The sequence below is a fragment of the Mesoplodon bidens genome (assembly GCF_964165515.1).
Source record: "Mesoplodon bidens genome assembly, chromosome: 4".
NCBI lineage: Eukaryota > Metazoa > Chordata > Mammalia > Artiodactyla > Ziphiidae > Mesoplodon > Mesoplodon bidens.
This window is the reverse complement of record NC_138160.1, coordinates 112574812-112601607: the sequence shown is the minus strand read 5'-3', so window position 1 is coordinate 112601607 and position 26796 is coordinate 112574812. Positions and strand designations below refer to the sequence as shown.

General features: G+C 35.7%; 1 protein-coding gene across 4 annotated transcripts in view; it reads left to right on the top strand.

The window, feature by feature from the left end:
* The window catches only part of KIF3A (kinesin family member 3A), an 88050-nt gene that overhangs the window by 43226 nt on the left and 18028 nt on the right, over positions 1–26796 (top strand). For all 4 annotated transcript variants that reach the window (XM_081232447.1, XM_081232448.1, XM_081232446.1 and 1 more), the window contains exons 5-9: positions 7003–7108; positions 11277–11416; positions 12047–12244; positions 12549–12723; positions 17842–17940. In XM_081232447.1, the coding sequence (XP_081088573.1) occupies positions 7003–7108; positions 11277–11416; positions 12047–12244; positions 12549–12723; positions 17842–17940 (718 nt within the window). The remainder of the gene's footprint in view (positions 1–7002; positions 7109–11276; positions 11417–12046; positions 12245–12548; positions 12724–17841; positions 17941–26796) is intronic.

Below are 26796 nucleotides of genomic sequence, written 5' to 3'. Positions count from 1 at the left end.
GCCCAGCATGTGGTCAATCCTGGAGGATGTTCCATGTGCACTTGAGAAGAATGGGTATTCTGCTGTTTTTGAATGGAATGCTCTATAAATACCAATTAAGTCCATCTGCTCTAATGTGTCATTTAAGGCCTGTTTTTTCTTATTGATTTTTTGTCTGGATGATCTATCCATTGTTGAAAGTGGAGTGTTCAAGTCCCTCACAATTACTGTGTTACTGTCACTTTCTCCTTTTATGGGTCTTAACATTTGCCTTATATATTGAGGTGCTCCTATGTTGGGTGCATATATTTAGAATTGTTATCTTCTTCTTGGATTGATCCCTTGATCATTATGTAGTGTCCTTCTTTGTCTCTTGTAACAGTCTTTATTTTAAAATCTATTTTGTCTGAAATGAGTATTGCTACTCCAGCTTTCTTTTGATTTCCATTTGCATGGAAGACGTTTTTCCATCCCCTCACTTTCAGTCTGTATGTGTCCCTAGATCTCAAGCAGGTCCCTTGTAGACAGCATATATACAGGTCTTGTTTTTGTATCCATTCAGCAGTCTGTGTCTTTTGGTTGGAGCATTTTATCCATTTACATTTAAGGTAATTATTGATATGTATGTTCTTATTGCCATTTTGTTAATTGTTTTTTTTTTTTTTTTTTTTTTTTTGGCTGTACGCGGGCCTCTCACTGCTGTGGCCTCCCCCGTTGTGGAGCACAGGCTCCGGACGCGCAAGCCCAGTGGCCATGGCTCACAGGCCCAGCCGCTTTGCGGCATGTGGGATCTTCCCAGACCGGGGCACGAACCCGTGTCCCCTGCATCGGCAGGCGGACTCTCAACCACTGCGCCACCAGGGAAGCCCTTGTTAATTGTTTTGGATTTGTTTTTGTAGGTGTTATTTCTCCTCTTCCTCTTTTGTTCTCTTCCTTTGTGATTTGATGACTAACTTTAGAGTTGTGTTTGAATTCCTTTTTCTTTTTTGTGTGTGTATCTATTGCAGATTTTTGATTTGCCATTACCATGAAGTTTTTTTGTTTTTTGGGTTTTTTTTTTTTGCTGTACGCGGGCCTCTCACTGTTGTGGCCTCTCCCGTTGCGGAGCACAGGCTCCAGACGCACAGGCTCAGCGGCCATGGCTCACAGGCCCAGCCGCTCCGCGGCATGTGGGATCTTCCCGGACTGGGGCACGAACCCGTGTCCCCTGCGTTGGCAGGCGGACTCTCAACCACTGCTCCACCAGGGAAGCCCTACCATGAAGTTTTGATATAGTATTCTATATATAAACAAGATTGATTTAAGTTGCTGGTCTTTTAATTTCAAATGCATTTCTAGTATCCTGCATTTGTACTCTCCTCTTCTCATGATTGCTGGTTTTGATATCGTATTTGTGTGTGGATGATTTCCTACCTTTAACATATGTTTGCCTTTACTGGTGAGCTTTTCCATGCATAATTTTATGGTGTGTATTTACGTCCTTTTTTTTTTTTCTGCCTAGAGAAGTTCCTTTAGCATTTGTTGCAAAGCTGGTTTTGTGGTGCTGATTCTCTTAGGTTTTGCTTGTCTGGCAAGCTTTAGATTTCTCTGTCAAATCTAAATGAGAGCCTTGCTGGATAGAGTATTCTTGGTTGTAGGTTCTTCCCTTTCATCACTTTATTTTTGTTTGTTTTCTTTAACATCTTTATTGGAGTATAATTGCTTTACAATGGTGTGTTAGTTTCTGCTTTGAATCAGCTATACATATATCCCCATATCCCCTCCCTCTTGCGTCTCCCTTCCACCCTCTCTATCCCACCCCTCTAGGTGGTCACAAAGCACTGATTTCACTTTAAATAGATCATGCCACTCCCTTCTGGCCTGCAGAGTCTCCGCTGAAAAATCAGGTGATAACCTTATGCGGATTCCCTTTTAAGTTATTTGTTGCTTTTCCTTTGTTGCTTTTAATATTTTTCTCTTTGTCTTTAATTTTTGTCAATTTGATTACTACATGTTTCGGTATGTTCCTCCTTGGGTTTACCTGGCCTGGGACTCTCTGCACTTCCTGAACTTGGGTGACTGTTTCCTTTGCCATGTTGGGGAAGTTTTCAGCTATTATCTCTTCAAATATTTTCTCAGGTCCTTTCTCTCGCTCTTTCCTTCTGGGATCTCTATAATGTGAATGTCAGTGTGTTTAATGTTGTCCCAGAGGTGTCTGAGACCGTTCTCATTTCTTTTCGTTCTTTTTTTTTTTATTCTGTTCCACAGCAGTGATTTCCAGTGTTCTGTCTTCCAGCTTAAGTATCCATTTTTCTGCCTCATTTACTCTATTATTGATTCCATCTATCGTATTTTTCATTTCAGTTATTGTGTTGTTCATCTCTGTTTGTTCTTTAGATCTTCTAGCTCTTTGTTAAACATTTCCTGTATCTTCTCAGTCTGTGCCTCCATTCTTTTTCTGAGATCTTGGATCATCTTTACTATCATTACTCTGAATTCTTTTTCGTATAGGTTGCCTATCTCCATTTCACTTAGTTGTTCTTCTGGGGTTTTATCTTGTTCCTTCATCTGGGACATAGTCATCTGCCATCTCATTTTGTCTACCTTTCTGTGATCGTGGTTTCCATTCTGCCAGCTGCAAGTCTGTAGTTCTTATTGCTTCTGCTGTCTGCCCCCTGGTGGATGAGACTGGTCTAAGAGGCTTGTGCAGGCTTCCTGGTGGGGGGAACTGGTTCCTGCTCACTGGTGAGTCGAGCTGGGTGTTGTCCCTCTGGTGGGCAGGGCCGTGTCAAGGGGGCTGTTTAGCAGGCAGCTGTGGGCTCAGGAAGACTTTAGGCAGCCTGTCTTCTGATGGGTGGGGCTGTGTTACTGCCCTGTTGGTTGTTTGGCCTGAGGAGTCCCAGCAGTGGAGCCTACAGGCTGTTGGGTGGCTCCAGGTCTTGGTGAGAAAATGGCAGCCTCCAGGAGGACTCATGCCAGTGAGTACTCCCTAGAACTACTGCCACCAGTGTCTTTGTCCGCACAGTGATTCATAGTCAACCCCTGCCTCCCCAGGAGACTCTCTAAGACCAGCAGGTAGGTCTGGCCCAGGCTCCTATGAGGTCACTGCTTTTTCCCCTGGGCACTGGTGTGCACGAGACCTTGTGTGTGCCCTCCAAGAGTAGAGTTCCTCTTTCCCCCAGTCCTGTGGAATTCCTGCAATCAAACCCCACTGGCCTTCAAAGCCAGATGCTCTGGGGGCTTCTCCTCTCGATGCCAGACCCCCAGGATAGGGAGCCTGATGTGGGGCTCAGAACTTTCACCCCTGTGGGAGAACATCTGTGATATAATTATTCTCCAGTTTGTGGGTCACCCACCCAGCAGATATGGGATTTGATTTTATCGTGATTGAGCCCCTTCTAATGTCTTGTTGTGGCTTCTCCTTTGTCTTTGGATGTAGGATATCTTCTTTGGTAGGTTGTAGTGTTTTTTTTTTCCGATGGTTTTTCACCAGTTAGTTGTGATTTTGGTGTTTTCTTGATACAGGGTGAGCTCATGTCCTTCTATCTGCCATCTTGTCTCAGGGTCCTGCTTTATTTCAGAATCATATTCAGTTTCTTCATATTTCATGTCTCATTATCTACAATTAATAATTGAATATAGAATTAATATCTTGTGATTGGGAATGACCATAGACTTTGCAGACTGATGCCAGTTTGAAGAGTGTTTGTTTTCATTCTGCAATGAGATGAGAATAGTAAATGAAAGTACATGCTTAAAAACTTTTATAGCAATTTGACATTGTCATGGTATCCAAGTGCATGATTTTTGTATTTTTCAGAGATATCACTTTCCACATTAGAAATATATGTATAATTCTTTACCATAGATTTTTCTGAGAAGCATTGATATAAACCAGTAATATTCAAACATTTTAAAAGATTTAAAGCCATTAAACAGTTGAATCAAACCAAACCTTATGTGGAAGCCCAATCTATAAAATACATGAAAGTAAAGCTCTCTTTAGAACTTGTGTCTGGATCTGAGAACCCCCAAACTCACACAGTGGCCCTCTCATTGCCACCATGGACCCTCTAGTGCTTGTCAGAGCACAGTTTGAAACCCACTGGTTTATAGAGACCAACACATTTCTTTACTACTAGTAAAATTAGGGCTTAATGTATATCTCATGACAGAAAAAAGGTAATTTTTCCTAATGTATAAATATATCATAAAAGAGACTAAAGAAACCCAAAACCTCTAACTAGATTTAAAATCAACACCTAGAATTTAGAGTATTTGCCTTTGTGACTTTTGTTTCTGCTATAAACTTTTGTTTGTCGTCTTTGTGTGGTCTTACTACCTTTGGAATGGCTTGCCCCACTGGCAGCCACAGGCCTCTGCCTCAGTTTCACTTTATTCTGTTGATTTGTGGATGTGACTTCTAGGGCCTTGAAAAGTGAATTTTGTATTTCTATTTGTATTTTACAGATAGTATTAAAATACTATCTGTATTTTAAATAAATATATCCCAAATACAGCCTTCAAGTTGGGTAAAAGTTCTCATAAAGTTACTCATGGAAAGGTAATATTTTTACATGGTTACCATAGATCTGATTATTTCATTCAGCTGTGTGAAATACTCCAGTGGCTTCAAATTGCTGTTAAGATAAAGACCAATAATCAGAGAAGTGCAAATCAAAATTACAATGAGGTACCACCTCACGCTGGTCAGAATGGCCATCATCAAAACGTCTACAAATAACAAATTCTGGAGAGGCTGTGGAGAAAAGGGAACCCTCTTACACTGTTGGTGGAACTGTAAATTGGTGCAGCCACTGTGGAAAACAGTATGGAGATTCCTCAGAAAACTTAAAATAGAGTTATTATATGATCTAGCAATCCCATTTCTGGGTATATATCCAAACAAAACTATAATTTGAAAAGATAACATGCACCCCAGTGTTCATAGCAGCACTACTTACAATAGCCAAGACACAGAAGCAACCTAAATGTCCATCGACAGATGAATGGATAAAGAAGATGTGGTGTGTGTGTATATATATATATATATATATATGTATGTATATATGTATATATATATACACACACACACACACAATGGAATTCTATTCAGCCATAAAAAGGAATGAAATAATGCCATTTGCAGCAATGTGGATCAACCTAGAGATTATCATGCTAAATGAAGTAAGTCAGAAAGACAAATATCACATGATGTCACTTATATGTGGAATCTAAAATATGACTCAACTGAACTTATTTATGAAACAGACTCACAGACATAGAGAACAGACTTGTGGTTGCCAAGGCAGAGGGGGGATGGGGAGGGATGGATTGGGGGTCTGGGCTTAGCAGATGCAAACTATTATATATAGAATGGATAAACAACAAGGTCCTACTGTATAGCACAGGGGACTATATTCAATATCCTGTAATAAACCATAATGGAAAAGAATATATATGTATATGTGTGTGTGTGTATATATATGTATATACATATACATATATATAACTGAGTCACCTTGCTGTACACCAGAAACCAACATATTGTATATCAACTACAGTTCAATAATTAAAAAAAAAAGACCAATTACTATTCTTAATCTTAGCTCTGCCTCTTAATCTTATCTGGCTACCTCTGTAGCCAGATTTCCCACCTATTTCACCCCCTGCCGCCTACTCTTTCCCTGGCTTTTGTTTGTTTCGTTGGTTTTTATTTTTTTAAATACCTGGTTTTTAGGTTGAGAGCTGTTGTTGGGACCAGAGCTCACATCTCCTGGAACGCGGCCCCTGCACTACTTGCCTCCCCAGGTCATGTTCATAGAGCTCCCAAGCCAGGCTGGCCTTACTTCCAAGTGATTGATTAAGAGGAGGCAACCTCTGTCTTTGTTTAGACAACTTCCTGGTTTTCACTTCCTAAGTCATCCTGTTAGGTCATGCCTCTGAGCTTCACACTGGTTTTGAGTTTGAAGATTCCCAGTTCACAAACTGTTCTTTCGTGCACAATAAACTCTTACAGAGTACTAAAAAAAAAAACAAAACTGGGCTTCCCTGGTGGTGCAGTGGTTGAGAATCCGCCTGCCGATGCAGGGGACATGGGTTCGTGCCCCGGTCCGGGAAGATCCCACGTGCTGCGGAGTGGCTGGGCCCGTGAGCCATGGCCGCTGAGCCTGCGCGTCCAGAGCCTGTGCTCCGCGGCGGGAGAGGCCACAGCAGTGAGAGGCCCGCGTACTGCAAAAAAAAAAAAAAAAAAAAAAAAAAAAAAAACCTAGTTTTTTTCTCATTTCAGGATTCTTGCACATACTGTTTTCCTCTTGTTCTAACACAGATTGTCTACCTCCTATTTCTTCAAGTCTTAGCTTAAACATCATCTTGGGGAACTTATCCTGTCCCTGCTTCACTAGCTTAAGTCTGTCTATAATGCATTCTTTTTTTATTCATAAATCTATTTATTTTTGACTGCGTTGGGTCTTCATTGCTGCTCACAGGCTTTCTCTAGTTGCAGAGAGCGGGGGCTACTCTTTGTTGCGGTGCGCGGGCTTCTCATTGCAGTGGCTTCTCTTGTTGCGGAGCATGAGCTCTAGGTGCTCCAGTAGTTGTGGCACACGGGCTCAGTAGTTGTGGCTCGTGGGCTCTAGAGTGCAGGCTCAGTAGTTGTGGCACACAGGCTTAGTTGCTCCGTGGCATGTGGGATCTTCCTGAACTGGGGCACGAACCCGTGTCCCCTGCATTGGCAGGTGGATTCTTAACCACTTCGCCACCAGGGAAGTCCCTATGTTGTATTCTTATACTTTCCTGTATTTTTTTTTCTTCATGGCTTTATCACAACTGAAATAAAATAAAATAAAATAATTTGTGTGTGTAATTATTCATTTGTATGTTCTCCCTGTAGATTGTTACCTCCACTAGTGTAGAAACTGTCTACCTTGTTCATCACTGTATCCTCACTGTCTAGCACAGTGTCCAGCATGTAGTAGATATTCAATAAATAACTGTGGAAGAATTATGGATATATGTGTAAAGTCTGTATGATTTTTTTTTTAGGTTAAAGAAAGACCTGATGTGGGAGTTTATATCAAGGATTTATCAGCTTATGTGGTAAATAATGCTGATGATATGGATAGAATTATGACACTGGGCCACAAAAATCGTAAGTATATTGCTTAATTGTAATTAAACATTTATGTGTGGAGTCGGCTCTTTTCGAAGCCAACCTGGTATGGCATTTTGTGCCGTAAGGATTGGATTTTTAGGTTTCTTGGAAACCCTTCCTCTTTGACTATTTACTATGTGGAAAGCATATATGAATGAAAGATATCACAGATTGCTTTCCATGCTGACCAAAATTTTGTTACTTAGCAATAGTGCTATATCTTTGAGACTCTCATATTGTTGTCTCTTGTTAGTAATAATAATATTGGTAACATTTATTGAGTACTTACTGTGTGGCAAGTGCTTGTGCAAATGCTTTATAAGAGTGATCTCTTTTAATCCTCGAAATGGACTATGAAGGTATTAAATTCCTATGTTATGAATGAGGAAACTGAGACTGAAAGTAAATTGTCCAGGTCATATACTAATTAATAAGTAGCAGAGTGAGTATTTGAATGTATACCATTAGTCAGCATTAACCAGGCACTATAATGCCTCCCTTTTGTTGACAAGAAAAGCAAACAAAATTAAATAAAGTGGCATTCTTTTTAGTAATCATTTCAAGTTTTTTCTAAAGAATAAAAAGTTTCAGCAATATTGCTGATGCCCCAGGCCCAGTACTAATGATGTTGCTAACAGCAATTAGAGATTAGAGGTAAAAGAAAAGAACATAGGAAATAACCTTTTTTTTTTTAGATTTTTGTGACTAGACTAAAAATCTAGCAAACTCAAGGAAACAAAGCAAAAATTAAAAAAATTCAATTGTATTCTTATAAACCAAATAATAGAAAAATACGAAAATTTTAACAGGAAAATGAGCAAAAGATGTTTATGACTATGTTGTTCACAGAAGAACTATACACAGCAGTAAGTATATGAAAGGATGTTCGACTTCACCAGTAATCAGGAAAATGCATATTAAAACAACAGTAGGAGATGTTTTACCCATCAGTTTGGATGAAAGGATATCCAGGTTGGTGAGGCTCTAAGGAAATGGGCAGTGGTGATGGGAATATACAGCCTTTTTGAAGGGCAGTATAGTTGTATCTGTTGAAATTTTTAAGAATGCATTCCTTTGACCCACTGTTTCTATTTGTAGATAGATATTCTAGAAAAATATTTTTTGGTGTAAACAAAAAAATACCTTATTACAGCATTACTTGTAATAGCAAAAAGTTTGACACAACCTAAATAACTGTCAATAAAACATTGGTTATATAAATTATGGTGCAAAAATATTATGGACTATAATGAAGCTGTAAAAAAAAAACAAAAAAAAAACAGTGAGTTAAATTTACATGTAGAGACCCAAAAGACTTTCCAGATATATATTAAGGGAAAAAGAAAGCTAACTAGCACAGTATGTAATGCATCATCCCATGTGTAAAAAAAGCCAAATTATCAAACTACATATTTGGGTATTTTGTGTGTGTGTGTGTGTGTGTGTGTGTGTTCACATGTATGTATGTGAAATACAAAATGAAAGGACATTTAATAGTGGTTACCTTTAGTGAAGGGGAAATAAGAGTGGGGGAAAGGGATATAGGGAGCTTTCACTTTATGTTTTTTGTATTTTTGAATTTTTTATACCAGGAATATGTTCATGTATTGCTTATTTAACTTAAGAAATTTTTAACATAAGATTCCACTCACAATAGTGACCAAAACCTTCCATTAACTACCTAAGAATTAATTTAACTTGGTATGTGAGATTTGTCTAAGGAAAAATGAAAAGATTCTAATGAGAGAAATAAAATGAAAGGAAGGTAAAGAAATTTGAACACCTAAGATAGCAGAGAGGAAAATAGTCTTCATTAATAAATAGATTGAGTTCAAGAATTAAAGGTTTAGCTGCAGTGGGGGGCCTCCTGCACTGCTGGTGGGAATGTAAATTGGTGCAGCCACTATGGAGCACAGTATGGAGGTTCCTCAGAAAACTAAAAATAAGAGTTGCCAGATGATCCAGCAATCCCACTCCTGGACATATATCCAGACAAAACTATAATTTGAAAAGATACAAGCACCCCTATGTTCATAGCAGCACTATTCACAATAGCCAAGGCACAGAGACAATCTAAATGTCCATCGACAGATGAATGGATAAAGAAGGAATATCACACAATGGAACATTACTCAGACATAAAAAAGAATGAAATAATAACATTTGTGGCAACAAGGATGGACCTAGAGATTATCATATTAAGTCAGAAAGAAAAAGACAAATACCATATAATATCAATTATATGTGGAATCTAAAATACAACACAAATGGACATATTTATGAAATGGAAACAGATTCATAGGTACAGAGAACAGACTTGTGGTTGCCAAGGAGGAGGGGGGTGGGGAAGAGAAGGATTGGGATAAGTTTTTCTGTACCTCCTTGAAAAACATAAAAATTTAATTTTTTATTCCAAAATAAATATTTTGACAAAAATTACAGCTATGGAAATGTTTTATTTCCGTTATGCAGTGTGTTAGGTTGGATCATTTAGTCTACTTGATTGCTGCAAGCTATTCTCTCCTAGGGATTCTAAAGTTCAGTGTAGGTCACTTTTGACATAATGTCTGTTGCATTGCTTTGTTTTCATAACTGGAAATATAGAAAAATCACAATCATAAATAGCATGCTTTACTTATAATGCAAAAACAATGGGTATTAAAATATTTAATATGACTTTTTCAAATTATACTTTCTTTCCCACTCCAAACTGAAAAACACTGCTATAGCTTGTTTTGATAATCACATAGCTATAAAACTATTCCTATCCTTTCATAAGGTAGTTCCAGTTTGGAAAATAGAATCCATTGTTATAATTCTAAAGAGAAAGAAAAATATCTGCTCAAAGATGCTCATATTAGTGTCCCTTATGAAGAACTAAAATAGGAAACAACCCCAAATATCTCCCAGTAAGATAATAACAAAATCAATTTTAGTAAAAATTTCAAGTTGGTTTTTACATGGAAATATATGTAGGAGATAACGTTAAGTGGAAAAAAAACAAGATAAAATAAGACCTACTACCACTCTGTGGAAATATGTATAGTGTGTTACTTCTGAATAGATGATTTGAAGTGGTGTCAGATTTATTAGTTTTTTATATTTTTGGAAAAAAATCATAAATTTGATTTTAAAAATTCATAACTTGATTTAAAAGAAAACAGAAAAGTATAGTATGGAATCACAGATCCTTGCATTTTCCCTCACTGATTTTCCATTTACCTTCTTTCATTGGGCTTTACTTTTCTTTACCAGTACAATTTACTTTCTAGTTATCTGACTTATAATATAGCCATTTGCTAATAAAGAGTACCCTTTTAATGTTTAAATTGTAAAATCACAGCTCACATGGAGAAGCTCTACATGAATATAGTAGGAAAATCATTTTGGCATTGGATGAAATTAACATACTGCTTTTAAAATACTTTGGAATTTAAGAAAAAAATCCCCAATACATGCCTATTGTGAAAAACAAAACAGATCTTTTTCTTTGTTTGCACAATATATTCATGTAAAATATTTATACACACTCAAATTCTTAGCATATTTTGAATGGATGCTTTTGTTTTACAGAAATGGGATTATACTCTATATTCCTCTCTTTTTTTCATATGTTATGGGTATCTTTCCATGTCATTCAGATCTACCTTATTTTTTTTAAAAAAGACTGCTTAGTAATTCATAGTGTGACTATTCTATAATTGATTAACCACTGTCATATTGGTTGTTTCTGATCTCTCACTGTTGCAAACAGTTCTTCCCTGAATATCTTTGTATCATCTAATGTATATATGCAAGTATTCCTGTGGTTGATTCCCAGAACATATCAATAATACTTTTTAGAGACAGCTGAAACAGCAGTTAATTTTTTGAATTATTTAACATGTATTTTTTAATGTAAATTAGTTAATTTTTTAAGCCAGCAATACTTGAAATTAAGTATTTTGTCCTCAAATCCCCTTTCATGTGAAAAAAATACAGTTTTTTGTTATCAACATAAATTGTCAGAAATTTCTAATAATGGCTAAATATACCTAAGTTTTTATGTTTTAGCCATGCTCTCTGGCTGTTGGCTCTGATGAAATTCAGTATTCTGGATATTTAATTATTTTTAAAGGCATTCCCTGTTGTTGTAGTTTTAAATAATTTCCTCCCTTTATTCAAGGTTCTGTTGGTGCAACTAATATGAATGAACATAGTTCCCGTTCCCATGCCATCTTTACAATTACTATAGAATGCAGTGAAAAAGGCGTTGATGGTAACATGCATGTCAGGATGGGGAAGCTCCATCTTGTAGATCTTGCTGTAAGTAACAGGATGCTACTTAAGAATAACTCTTATGATTTCTTTTTATTTTATAAATCAATAATAATTCAAGTGAAAAGGAGTGATTATATAATTTTTAAGTTTTACTTATGTATGTGTTTAACTTATTATTCTTTTTTTAATATTTATTTATTTATTTGGCTGCATCGGGTCTTAATTGTGGCACGTGGGATCTTTGATCTTTGTTGCGGCATGCGGGATCTTTAGTTGCGGCACGCGAACTCTTAGTGGCAGCATGTGGGATCTAGTTCCCTGACCAGTGATTGAACCTGGGCTCCCTGCATTGGGAGTGTGGAGTCTTAGCCACTGGACCACTAGGGAAGTCCCCTTAACTTACTACTAATTATGGACCATTTCAAACCTGTATAGAGTAGATAGAATAGTATAATGATTTCCCATGTACCCATCACCCAACTTCAGCAATTATCAGTTCACGGCCAGTCCTATTTCATCTCTACCCTCAGCCACTTCTTCCCTTCCAGTATTATTTTGAAGTGAATTCCAGATAATCATATTAGATTTTTTACTGTTAGAATACTTTTTTTAACTTTGGGAAGAATATTCTGTATTTTTTATTTTAGCTTTACTTCTATCTCTGTTTATTGTAAGGGTTCAGAAAGACAAGCAAAAACTGGAGCTACTGGGCAGCGCCTGAAAGAAGCTACAAAAATCAATCTTTCACTTTCTACCCTTGGTAATGTTATTTCTGCCTTGGTTGATGGAAAAAGCACTCATGTGCCTTATCGTAACTCTAAATTGACTCGTCTTCTTCAGGATTCCTTAGGAGGAAATTCAAAAACCATGATGGTAAGACTTAATTGGTGGTATAGTTATCATCAGGAAAATTTAAGATTCCTGTTTATACCAGTAGTTAATATTCGTAACATTTTTTAAACTATTGATTATTTTACTTTTTAAAATTTGTGGTTATTTTTTCTAGCACACCATGTGTGCGAGTCTATAATTGTATTGTTTGGAAACCTATGTGGTGGTTCCCTCTTTTTCAGGAAGACTGGAATGGAAATATATTCCAAAATTCTTTTTGATATGTTCATAATGATAGTATTAATCTGTGTCAAGTGTAAAACGTTTTGTATTCCTAATTCAACAGTGTGCAAACATCGGACCAGCAGATTACAATTACGATGAAACCATCAGTACATTGCGGTATGCTAATCGTGCTAAGAATATTAAAAATAAAGCTAGAATTAATGAAGATCCAAAGGATGCTTTGCTTCGTCAGTTTCAGAAAGAAATAGAAGAACTGAAAAAAAAGCTTGAAGAAGGTAACGTTTTCTCAAAATATTAATCTTAATGTTGGCTAAAAACATGTTGTTTAACCAGTAAGTGTTCTAATAAAAAGCCACCTATTAAAAATTCTCTGAACCTCTAACATTGATATTTAAGGGGATATTTCTGCAAGGTAAATTGATACTTACATACTTTAACATTTCCATATTAAGCTCAAGTAGAATTATATAATATTTGTGTATTGATTTTTTTAAAAAATTCATTTAATTTAAACCTTCATCTCAGTCCCCATGATCTTTTGTAAAGATTTCATATGTCCACTTATTAAATAATGAATTTTTATTTGTCTCTGTATAAGAGCAAGTTCTACCATACATGTATTTAGGGAAAATGACCAGAGTTCTTTGTGATAGGTATCAGTCACTATTGTTTGAAGTAAACAAAGCAGTCAGAGAGTCATGGGTAAACCTAGTTTACTCTAAGTAAAAATTCATTGCATGACCTTGAAAATATGCTTTCATGTTTAAATTTGAACATGAGATTCTATTTTGGAAATTCTTTTTTTTTTTTTTTTTTTGTGGTACGCGGGCCTCTCACTGTTGTGGCCTCTCCCGTCGCGGAGCACAGGCTCTGGATGCACAGGCTCAGCAGCCATGGCTCACGGGCCCAGCCGCTCCGCGGCATATGGGATCCTCCTGGACCGGGGCACGAACCCGTATCCCCTGCATTGGCAGGCGGACTCTCAACCACTGCACCACCAGGGAGGCCCTGGAAATTCTTTTCTAACAGGATATAATGTCAGAAGTTTAGAAAATTTGCAGACCTTATTCATTAGGGCGAGAAATTTACCAACCATTATTAGGCAGTCAGTGACTCCCTGAATCTTCATGCTAAGAACTAACTGGCATAGGGCTCCTTTGCATACCAGGTGAATAAAGGGCTTTGAAATTGCCTCTTTTCAGTCTGTGGGGAAACTGGTTAGATCAGATATGAAATCCAGAGATGCCAGCATTACAAACATTTGGAGAAGGTGCTGATTCAATAAATCTGAGTAAGATTATCGAGGAAAAGCAGTAATTGAGCTGCCTCTTAGATAATGGAATTTGGTATTTTAAATGTGACCACTAGGTGGTATTTATAGTCAGTATGTTTTAAAGATGTAAAGTTTCTTAGATTTCTTAATATTGAGTTCATATCTTTATTTTGCTTACCCTATTTTTTTACATTTTTTTTATTGTGGTAAAATATACATAACATAAAAATTACCGTTTTAACTATTTTTGTGTACAGTTCTGTGGCATTAAGTACATTCACATTATTCTGCAACCATTACCACCATCCATCTCCAGGACTTTTTAATCATCCCAAATGAACCTCTGTACCCATTAAACACTAGATCCCCATCCCTCTCACTCCCTCAGTCCCTGGTAACCCACTGTTCTACTTTCTATTTCTATGAACTTGACTATTCTAGGTACCCCATGTAAGTAGAATCATATAATATGTCTCCTTTTGTGTCTGGCTTATTTTACTTAACATAATGTCCTCAGTGTTCATCCATATTGTTGCATGTGTCAGAATTTCCTTCCTTTTTAAGGCTGAATAATATTCCATTGTGTGTATATACCATGTTTTGTTTATACCTTCATCTGTTGATGGACACTTGGGTTGCTTCTACCTTTTGACTATTGTGAATAATGCTACTATGAACGTGGGTGTACAAATTCCTGTTTGAGTCCTTGCTTTCAATTCTTTTGTTCTTTCGGGTATATACCCAGAGGTAGAATTGCTGGTAATATGGTAATACTGACTTTATTTTTAATAAATTTCATTTTATTTATGCTCTTAGGACATATTGTTTTAATAATCCAGTTAATAGAGTTAATCATAAAAACAATTAAAAAATAGGCAGAAACATTAAAAGAATAATTTTTTAACTTTTATTTTGAAATAATTTTAGGCTTACAGAAAACTCACAAGTATAGCAAGAAGAGTTCTTATATACCTATTAGCCAGTTTCCCCTAATGTTAGCATCTTACATAACCATGGTTCAATTATTGACACCAGGAAATTCACAGTGATACAAACGTATTAACTAATCCACAGACCTTACTAGACTTTTGACAGTTTTCTCTCTAATGCCCTTTTCCTCTAGTCCAAGATCCAGTTGTGGATCACACATTGCATCTAGTTGTCATGTCTGTTTAGTTTCCACCAGTCTCCAATTCCTCAGTCTTTATTTGTTGTTCATGATCTTGATGCTTTTGAAGAGTACTGGTCATGTATTTGTAGAATGTTCCTCAATTTGTATTTATTTATAGTTTTCTCATAATTATTCTGCAAATTTTCTCCACTATAAATCTACTGTTTTATTATTTCCTTTGTAATTAATGTGTATCTTGTGGAGAGATATTAGGTTGGCCAAAAAGTGCCTTCAGTTTTTAAGTAAAAATAAAAGACACATTTTTCATCTTCACCAAGAACTTTATTGAACAACTTTTTGTTCCAGTACCTTCTGCCATTGTTCAGGCAACTTCATAATTCCATCTTACCAAAACTTTTTATCTTTTTGAGCAAAGAACTGTTCCAGGTGCCTTTTATAGTCTTCCAGGGAATTGAAATTTTTTCCACTAAGAGAATTTTGTAAAGACCGAAATAAATGGAAATCCGAAGGTGCAATGTCAGGTGAATATGGCAGATGAATCAGAACTTCCCAGACAAGATGTAACAGTTTTTGCCTGGTCATCAAAGAAACACGCCGTCTTGCGTTATCCTGATGGAAGATTATGCATTTTCTGTCGACTAATTCTGGATCCTTTTCATCGAGTGCTGCTTTCAGTTGGTCTAACTGGGAGCAGTACATGTTGGAATTAATTGTTTCGTTTTCTGGAAGGAGCTCATAATAGAGGACTCCCTTCCAGTCCCACCCTATGCACAACATCACCTTCTTTGGATGAAGACCGGCCTTTGGTGTGGTTGGTGGTGGTTCATTTAGCTTGGCCCACGATCTCTTCCATTCCACATTATTGTACAGTATCTGCTTTTCATTGCCCACCACGATTTGTTTTAAAAATGGAATGTTTTCATTACGTTTGTGTAGAGAATTGCATTAGGATATACTGTCAAGAAGTTGGGTTTTTTTTCCGCTTAACTTATGTGGAACCCAAACATCAAAGCGATTAACATAACCAAGCTGGGGCAAATGATTTTCAACGCTTGATTTGCATATTTTGAGTATGTTGGCTGTCTCCCGCATGGTATAACGTTGATTGTTCTCAATTACTGTCTCGATTTGATTGCTATCCACTTCAACTTGTCTATCAGACTGTGGAGCATCATCCAGTTAGACATCTCCAGCACGACCCTTCGCAAACCACTTCTGACACATTTGATCAGTCACAGCATCTTCTCCATACACTGCACAAATCTTTTTTTGCATTTCAGTTGCGTTTTTACCTTTCTTGAAATGTTAAAGCATAATATGCCAAAAATGTTCCTTTTTTCTTCCATCTTCAGTATTAAAATTGGTACACAAAAATTCACCAGCTTTGATAAGTCTTTTTTTAAATACACACTGATGTGACAGCTGTCACATACAATCTAACAAAATCGTTTCGAATGAAGTTAAAGACAACTAAGTGCTACTAGAGCCATCTTACAGAAAAAAACTGAATGAACCTTTTTTAAAATTATTTTTTTACTTTTTAAATTTTATTTTTTATACAGCAGTTTCTTATTAGTTATCTATTTTATACATATTAGTGTATATATTGTCTATCCCAGTCTCCCAGTTCATCCCACCACCACCCCAACCCCCACTTGGTGTCCATACGTTTGTTCTCTACATCTGTGTCTCTATTTCTGCTTTGCAAACCCGCCGAATGAACCTTTGGGCCAACCCAATACTTTGAGACTGTACAAAGGTCCTGTTTCTCATCATCCTTTCTTCCACTAATGTTAGCATCCAGCAGTAGTTTGTGCATTTGCTCAATGGTGGCATTCTCTTCCCGTTGTTCCTTCTAATGTTTAGTGTTTGGAGTGTTTGGAATTCTACTGTAAGGAAAAGCAGTCTCTTCTCCCCCACTTGTTTATTTATTTGAGTATTTTTTATGTCAGTATGGACTCATGGATAATTATTTTAGTCTGTGGGTTTATAATACAATAATATTATTTATTTTATTGTTCAGATTGTTCCAGCTTTGGCCATTAGGAGTTCCTTCAGGGTAGTTCATATATCCTGTCAGCATGCTCCTATCAGTTTGTTTGTTTACTTGGTTTTTGAGCACTTCCTCACTTTCTGGCACCACAGATGCTTAGAGCTCATTTTTAAATTTTCCCTACCCTGGCCTTAAAGTCATTTATTTCTCCCTGGCTCCTTTCATTGGAGAATGGTATTTAGAAACCAAGATTTAGGCATTAGGTGTGTTCATTGCTACCAGGGTGTCATTGTTTCTAGGCTTAAAGAACAAAATATGTTTAATGAATTTCTTCTCCCAAGACTCTGTGATTTCTTTCCATCTTTTATTTGCAGGTTCAAATATTATATTATGATTAGTGTATATTTTACTCCTCCCCCAGTTACCTTTATTTTCTTAGACATTTCATATATGGACAGTAGTAATTTTAAATAACTACTTTGAAGGTATTATAGCACTAATTTGCATTAATATTAGCTTAATCCTTTTTTAAATTTTTAAAGTTAACATATTTGTGTACAAATAAGCCCTTTTTCTTTTTAATTACTTCATGTGATATAGTCGATGACAGTTTTATGACCCTTAAAAAAATAAACAGATTGAATGAATTTAAAATCTTAAACAGAAAACTAAGAAAATACTCCCCAAAAGTGATCATATTTTTTAAAGACTGAAATAATAACTCTAACATGTAACATTTAGAACTGTACATAAACTAATCACTTTAAATTTTAAACAGATCAGAATCTAACTTCTCTTTAGGAACTTTAAAAATAAAGCCTCTGTGTAAATCTATCTGTTTCTGAGGTTAGCATATCTGCTATACTGTCTAGGAATATTAAAATAAGGTTTGTTTAGGGCACAAAAACTTAATGTAGAAAGTTTATATAGGCATTTCCTAAATAGCCAGTGACCTGGCACAGAATAAACATCTTTGTATTAAATTTCTATTTAAGGGGAAGAAATATCAGGCTCTGATATCAGTGGGTCAGAGGAGGAGGATGATGAAGAGGGTGAGGTTGGAGAAGATGGAGAGAAAAGGAAAAAAAGAAGGGGTAAGTTCATTTTAGTGTTCTGGAAATTAAATGAGATTGCTGCCTGATGATGGTTTAACATTCCTAAGGCTGTCGAGTGCATGCCTTTTATTTTGCCATTTTTAATTGTGGTAGCAATTAGAACAGAGGAAGTATGCCATATACCTGGTTAACTTTGCATTATTTTTTCCTCCTATACTGATCTCCTATTTCTAGATGAATTAGCATATAATATGTTCTGGTTTTGTTTTGTTTTTTTTTTACAATTTAGAATTATAAAAATCTGTGATAGTGGATATACCATTTTAAAATTTCACATGGGGTTTTAATTTAATGTGAGGACTTTTATCTATGTTAGGAATCTAAATTTTTAGGAAATTAGGATAATGTGGAATTTTTTTTCAAACATGATTATGCTTTAATCATTGAATTTTTAAGTAATAAATTTGTAGAAGGATTGTATTTTTAATAGAATGTAAAATGTATTTTCTTTATAAAATGTACTCTCATTCTCACCTGTTACACTGGGCACTTGTTGCTAAGTATGAATTGAGACTGTGTTCTTTGTGATAAAGATATAGATGACATGCAAAAGAGAGAGACATATTATAATGGCCTACATTTCAAATCCTTTAACCCTGAATATTTATTTCAGAACTCTCTTCCATTAATGTGGATCATTGTTTTCAAGCTGGTGCATATTTTGCTTGTCTTATTAGAATGTTCTTGCTGAAAATAAACCCATCGCTGTTTGATCAGGTGTCCCAATTTTAAAAGCCATAAAGAGTCCTTCAAAAGACAGGAAAAATATAATTTAGAGCAAGAGTTGGCAAGTAGTCTGCTGGCCAAATTCAGCCCACCACCTGTTTTTGTAAATAAAAGTTTGTGAAACAGCCATGCTCATTTGTTTACATATGGTCTACAGCTGCCTTCACATGCCTCTGTATGGCCTACAAAGCCTAAAGCACTTATCATCTGTCCCTTTACAGAAAATGTTTGCTGACCCCTGATTTAGAGAAGTGGTTTTGTGTTCACATCTATTTTTTCAGAGTAAAGTATTCAAAGTTAAAGCAGATGATAGATTTGTTAAAAATAAAGTTTTAAATAGAAAAAAATGCCACTGCTTAATATGTTAAAATATTTAATAGTAACATATCTTCCTTCCAGGCTTAGAAATTTTAAAAATTTCAGTAAGCCTTTCAAAGTTTTGCTGTGAAACCTTAAACATATATAATCACATCTGATAGTCTGGTGTTTTGGAGGTGAAAGAGTGAAACTGAAGACAAACCAAACTGTCTGTATTAAAGGGTAATTTATCATTCCTGTAATTTTAATTGTTCGTGACTTTAAAATTTAAAACTCAGTTCTTTTAGCTTATCAACCTAAATGGTTTAAATAGACTTAAATGTCACCAAATGATTTGTTTATTTTTATTCTTTTCATTCCAACCCTCTGAATTACTATATTTTAAGTGAATAGTGGGGTTTGCCCACAGTAGATACTTAAAGGAATAGACTTTCTAATACCCCTGTATGGCTTTGTAATTAGAGAATACTGCATAGACTACCAAGACTGGTTTTAAGGGAAAGTAGGTTTTGGTTCTTTAATACAAAGCTTGATTGTCCTTTAAAATTCTTTCTTTGGAATTGAATTTGTCTCTGTGTATGTGTTCATTTTCTTGTTTCCTCTTTCTTTGGTTCCCGTTGGGCTCATTTCTTTGTCTTCCAGGCAGTAGCAGCAGCAGTAGTTCAGACTCCACATGTTCTGTCATAGAGAAACCTCTGGATAAGTTCTTGCCTAGTGAGTGGTAGCTCTTAAATTCTCTAACAGAGCTTTGGCTTTTCCATAACCCATGGGCTTCATTTGAGAAATGCTGCACCGCTCCCTGTCATTACTAAAGAATACGTGTTGGACTTCTTAGTAAAACAAAGCATGTGATGACTCTAGCTCCCCTCTTCATTGCTTCCAGTTAACCATAATTGTTAAAACATACGCTTACGCTTATGTTTGAGACAGTGGAAGAGAGAGTCATGCTTTTGCAGTTGAGATAATGTAAAGAGAGCTAGTAAGCTGTATAAGAGAATAACTCTTGGTTCCTTTTTATGTTTCATGATACATCCTAGTCAGGTAAGGGACCTGTAATAACAAAATCCTGAATTTCTTAAGGTACACCTTATATTTGGAAGTACACCAGTGCCCTTTATAACATGTCTTATAGTTACAAAGATTTTACTCCTTGGTGTCCTGTTCTTAGGGGTAGCTTAAGATTGAAAACTCCCTAATAAAGAAAAATGTAAAGTTTGAAGCAAGTAAAGATAAATTGAATGGTATTTTATTTCAAATGGCCATTTATCCCTATTTCTGAATTACCTGATTGATTTTAAGAAACTTTCTAAGGTGTGATTAGAGAATTCAGATCCACATGAAATTGTTATGCAGGATCTATCTAGACTTATTTCAAACCTAAAGGCTTTTTCTTAAACTGTAATTTAATAAATTAAGTTGAAAAGTATTATTAATTGTATTTATATTTTAGTTTTCAGAAGAAAAGAGAATTGATGCTTTCTTGTACTAGTTTGCAGCTTACTGCTTTTTAAAGCATTATCTGTATACCTGCCTTTCCAAAACTAATAACAAAAACATTTGGTTATTGTTCTTATGCTTTTAGCTTGCTAGAGGAAGACTTCCAAGAATATTAGGAATTATTTTCTCTATTGCAATTCTTACATTTTACCAAGACAATTAATTTCATAGACTAACCTATAAAATACATGAAATTGCTTTAGAAACCATGCAGAAGTCTCATTTTGTATTACAAACTGCAAAATATAGAAAATATCTGAGTGCGTGGCATTATAATTTAATTTTCTGTTTTAAAATTTTACTTTAATCCTTAGAAAGTAGTTACATCAAAGTATATTAAGAAATGAGTTGTACCTTGTTCAGTTCAAGCAGTTTTAGTTACTCTTTATATATCTGGCATATAACATTGAATTCTTTTGTTGCACTGTGGATGTGTTGGTGAAGTGGAGAGATGGTTGTCCCAGCATGTGGTTGCTGTGCGTACCTTTCCTTTTAAAAATATGAATGGCCTTTTTTTTTAAGGTGTTCTTTGTTTGAACTATCAGTTGATCATTTACTTCTATAGAATCATTATTATAATTACCCTTAACAGTCTACTAATAGGTTGAATACAAGTTTGTTATTATACAGGTGTACTTCACTTTATGCAATAAATGTTTTTTTCTGAAAAAGTTGCTTATAAATCAAGTTGGGAAATCAATTGTATTGGGAGAACTTGCTGTCTTTAAAAATTCTTTATTAAATGCTTTTGTTAATCACATAATCACTACAGATTACTCTAAACTCTAGTTGGTGGAAGTTTTTGTGTTGGATTTTCTTAAAGGGGGCACACCTGTAATGTATCCTATTAGAAGGTCATTGAATTGGGAAATTTTGAAAATGAACAATGTGACTTTTGCTACTTTTAACTTATTAATATTTAAAATTGGCTTAATTTTCTGTTTGCCCTTTTAGATCACTTCCCAGGTCTTAGCAGGTTCCCAATTCCATGTCCACCATTTGTTGCTGAACTGTTATGTTTGCAGGAGTTTGGGAGTCAGTGTGAGCTCTTAAGATTGATTTGAATTGTAATCCTACACTAAATCTTATTATCTTGCTTAAATTATTATCTTTGATTATGTTGAATATACTTTTCTTTTTGCATACAACTGCTCTATTTCAGTTTTTATAATGATTTATCCTATACTTATACTATAAATAAACGCTGTTATACATTTTTCTTTGTTTTACAAAAGAAATAATGTTTTTTCTTTTTTTCCTCCTCATCTCTGTGCATATGCTTCCTGTCTACGGTTTGCTTACTACTTCTTACTGAAAGATCAAGCAGGTTGGTGTGATTGATTTGCACTCCATGTGGTACAATTATTTAAACTATAAAAAACTTTGTTGCTTAACCACATTACATTTTTTTTATTTAATGATTTTTTTTGCAAGGTAAGTATCTGTCTTTGTATTTTAAAATATCTTTCAACTTTAGCTTTTTTTAAAAAAACTTCCTTTTTTACTAAATTCTTTTTTAAAAAATTTATTTCAGTTTTTATTGAGGAAGGTTATTAGGAACTTTTTTTTCAATTTTATTTTATTTATTTTTTTATACAGCAGGTTCTTATTAGTTATCCATTTTATACATATTAGTGTATACATGTCAATCCCAATCTCCCAATTCATCCCACCCCCCAGCACCACCCCCCACCACTTTCCCCACTTGGTGTCCATATGTTTGTTCTCTACATCTGTGTCTCAATTTCTGCCCTGCAAACCAGTTCATCTGTACCATTTTTCTAGGTTCCACATATATGCGTTAATATACAATATTTGTTTTTCTCTTTCTGACTTACTTCACTCTGTATGACAGTCTCTAGATTCATCCACGTCTCAACAAATGACCCAATTTCGTTCCTTTTTATGGCTGAGTAATATTCCATTGTATATATGTACCACATCTTCTTTATCCATTCATCTGTCGATGGGCATTTAGGTTGCTTCCATGACCTGGCTATTGTAAATAGTGCTGCAGTGAACATTGGGGTGCATGTGTCTTTTTGAATTATGGTTTTCTCTGGGTATATGCCCAGTAATGGGATTGCTGGGTCATATGGTAATTCTATTTTTAGTTTTTTAAGGAACCTCCATATTGTTCTCCATAGTGGCTGTATCAATTTACATTCCCACCAACAGTGCAAGAGGGCTCCTTTTTCTCGCCACCCTCTCCAGCATTTGTTGTTTGTAGATTTTCTGATGATGCCCATTCTAACTGGTGTGAGGTGATACCTCATTGTAGTTTTAACTTGCATTTTTCTAATAATTAGTGATGTTGAGCAGCTTTTCATGTGCTTCTTGGCCATCTGTATGTCTTCTTTGGAGAAATGTCTATTTAGGTCTTCTGCCCATTTTTTGATTGGGTTGTTTGTTTTTTTAATATTGAGCTGCATGAGCTGTTTATATATTTTGGAGATTAATCCTTTGTCCATTGATTCATTTGCAAATATTTTCTCCCATTCTGAGTGTTGTCTTTTAGTCTTGTTTGTAGTTTCCTTTGCTGTGCAAAAGCTTTTAAGTTTCATTAGGTCCCATTTGTTTATTTTTGTTTTTATTTCCATTACTCTAGGAGGTGGATCAAAAAAGATCTTGCTGTGACTTATGTCAAAGAGTGTTCTTCCTATGTTTTCCTCTAAGAGTTTTATAGTGTCCGGTCTTACATTTAGGTTTCTAATCCATTTTGAGTTTATTTTTGTGTGTGGTGTTAGGGAGTGTTCTAATTTCATTCTTTTACATGTAGCTGTCCAGTTTTCCCAGCACCACTTATTTGAAGAGACTGTCTTTTTTTCCATTGTATATCCTTACCTCCTTTGTCATAGATTAGTTGACCATAGGTGTGTGGGTTTATCTCTGGGCTTTCTGTCCTGTTCCATTGATCTGTATCTCTGTTTTTCTGCCAGTGCCATATTGTCTTGATTACTGTAGCTTTGTAGTATAGTCTGAAGTCAGGGAGTATGATTCCTGCAGGTCCGTTTTTTTCCCTCAAGACTGCTTTGGCTATTCGGGGTCTTTTGTGTCTCCATACAAATTTTAAGATGTTTGTTCTAGTTCAGTAAAAAAAATGCCATTGATAATTTGATAGGGATTGCATTGAATCTGTAGATTGCTTTGGGTAGTATAGTCATTTTCAGAATATTGATTCTTCCAATCCAAGAACATGGTATATCTCTCCATCTGTTGGTATCATCTTTAATTACTTTCATCCGTGTCTTATAGTTTTCTGCCTACAGGCCTTTTGTCTCCCTAGGTAGGTTAATTCCTAGGTATTTTATTCTTTTTGTTGCAGTGGTAAATGGGAGTGTTTCCTTAATTTCTCTTTCAGATTTTTCATCATTAGTGTATAGGAATGCCAGAGATTTCTGGGCATTAATTTTGTATCCTGCAACTTTTACCAGATTCATTGATGAGCTCTAGTAGTTTTCTGGTGGCATCTTTAGGATTCTCTATGTATAGTATCATGTTATCTGCAAACAGTGACAGTTTTGCTTCTTCTGTTCCAGTTTGTATTCCTTTTATTTCTTTTTCTTCTCTGATTTGCCATGACTAGGACTTCCAAAACTATGTTGAATAATAGTGGTGAGGGTGGACATCCTTGTCTTGTTCCTGATGTTAGAGGAAAAGCTTTCAGGTTTTCACCATTGAGAATGATGTTTGCTGTGGGTTTGTCATATATGACCTTTATTATGTTGAGGTAGGTTCCCTCTATGCCCACTTTCTGGAGAGTTTTTATTATAAATGGGTGTTGAATTTTCTTTTTCTGCATCTATTGAGATGATCATATGATTTTAATTCTTCAATTTGTTAATATGTTGTATCACATTGATTGATTTGCGTATATTGAAGAATCCTTGCATCCCTGGTATAAATCCCACTTGACCGTGGTGTATGATCCTTTTAATGTGTTGTTGGATTCTGTTTGCTAGTATTTTGTTGAGGAGTTTTGCATCTATTTTCAAGAGTGATATTGGTCTGTAACTTTCTTTTTTTGTAGTATCTTTGGTTTTGGTATCAGTGTGATGGTGGCCTCATAGAATGAGTTTGGGAGTGTTCCTTCCTCTGCAATTTTTTGGAAGAGTTTGAGAAGGATAGGTGTTACCTGTTCTCTAAGTGTTTCGTAGAATTCACCTGTGAACCATCTGGTCCTGGACTTTTGTTTGTTGGAAGATTTTTAACCACAGTTTCAATTTCATTACTTGTGATTGGTCTGTTCATATTTTCTATTTCTTCCTGGTTCAGCCTTGGAAGGTTAAACCTTTCTAAGAATTTGTCCGTTTCCTCCACGTTGTCCATTTTATTGGCATAGAGTTGCTTGTAGTAGTCTCTCAGGATGCTTTGTAATTCTGCGGTGTCCGTTGTAACTTCTCCTTTTTCATTTCTAATTTTACTGATTTGAATCCTCTCCCTCTTTTTCTTGATGAGTCTAGCTAATGGTTTACCAATTTTGTTTATCTTCTCAAAGAACTAGCTTTTAGTTTTATTGATCTTTATGATTTCTTTCCTTCTACTAAGTTTGGCTTTTGTTTATTCTTCTTTCTCTAGTTCCTTTAGGTGTAAGGTTCGATTGTTTGAGATTTTTCTTGTCTCTTGAGGTAGACTTGTATTGCTATAAACTTCCCTCTTAGAACTGCTTTTGCTACATCCCATAGGTTTTGGATTGTCGTGTATTCGTTGTCATTTGTCTTGGTATTTTTTCATTTCCTCTTTGATTTCTTCAGTGATCTCTTGGTTATTTAGTAATGTATTTTTTAGCCTCCATGTGTTTGTGCTTTTTACGTTTTTTTCCCTGTAATTGATTTCTAATGTCATAGCGTTGTGGTCTGAAAAGATGCTTGATATGATTTCAATTTTCTTAAATTTACTGAGGCTTGATTTGTGACCCAAGATGTGATCTGTCCTTGAGAATGTTCCATGTGCACTTGAGAGGAAAGTGTAATCTGCTGTTTTTGGATGGAAAGTCCTATAAATATCAATTAAATCTATCTGGTCTATTGTGTCACTTAAACCTTGTGTTTCCTTAGTAATTTTCTGTTTGGCTGATCTGTCCATTGGTGTAAGTGAGGTGCTAAAGTACCCCACTATTATTGTGTTAGTGTCGATTTCCTCTTTTATAGCTGTTAGCAGTTGCCTTATGTATTGAGGTGCTCCTATGTTGGGAGCATATATGTTTATAATTGTTCTGTCTTCTTCTTGGATTGATCCCTTGATCACTATGTAGTGTCCTTCCTTGTCTCTTGTAACATTCTTTATTTTAAAGTCTATTTTAACTGATATGAGTATTGCTACTCCAGCTTTCTTTTGATTTCCATTTGCATGGAATATCTTTTTCCATCCCCTCACTTTCAGTTTGTATGTGTCCCTAGGTCTGAAGTGGGTCTCTTGTAGACAGCATATATATGGGTCTTGTTTTTGTATCCTTTCAGTGAGCCTGTGTCTTTTGGTTGGAGCATTTAATCCATTCACGTTTAAGGTAATTATCGATATGTATGTTCCTATGACCATTTTCTTAATTGTTTTGGGTTTGTTTTTGTAGGTCCTTTTGTTCTCTTGTGTTTCCCACTTAGAGAAGTTCCTTTAGCATTTGTTGTAGAGGTGGTTTGGTGGTGCTGAATTCTCTTAGCTTTTGCTTGTCTGTAAAGCTTTTGATTTCTCTGTTGAATCTGAATGAGATTCTTGCTGGGTAGAGTAATCTTGGTTGTAGATTCTTCCCTTTCATCACTTTAAGTATATCATGCCACTCCCTTCTGGCTTGTAGAGTTTCTGCTGAGAAATCAGCTGTTAATCTTTTGGGAGTTCCCTTGTTTGTTATTTGTCATTTTTCCCTTGCTGCTTTCAATAATTTTTCTTTGTCTTTAATTTTTGCCAGTTTGATTACTATGTGTCTTGGCGTGTTTCTCCTGTATGGGACTCTCTGTGCTTCCGGGACTTGGGTGGCTATTTCCTTTCCCATGTTAGGGAAGTTTTCGGCTATAATCTCTTCAAATATTTTCTCTGGTCCTTTCTCTCTCTCTTCTCCTTCTGGGACTCCTATAATGCGAATGTTGCTGTGTTTAATATAGTCCCAGAGGTCTCTTAGGCTGTCTTCATTTCTTTTCATTCTTTTTTCTTTATTCTGTTCTGCAGCAGTGAATTCCACCATTCTGTCTTCCAGATCACTTATCCATTCTTCTGCCTCAGTTATTCTGCTATTTATTCCCTGTATTTTTCATTTCAGTTATTGTATTGTTCATCTCTGTTTGTTTGTTCTTTAATTCTTCC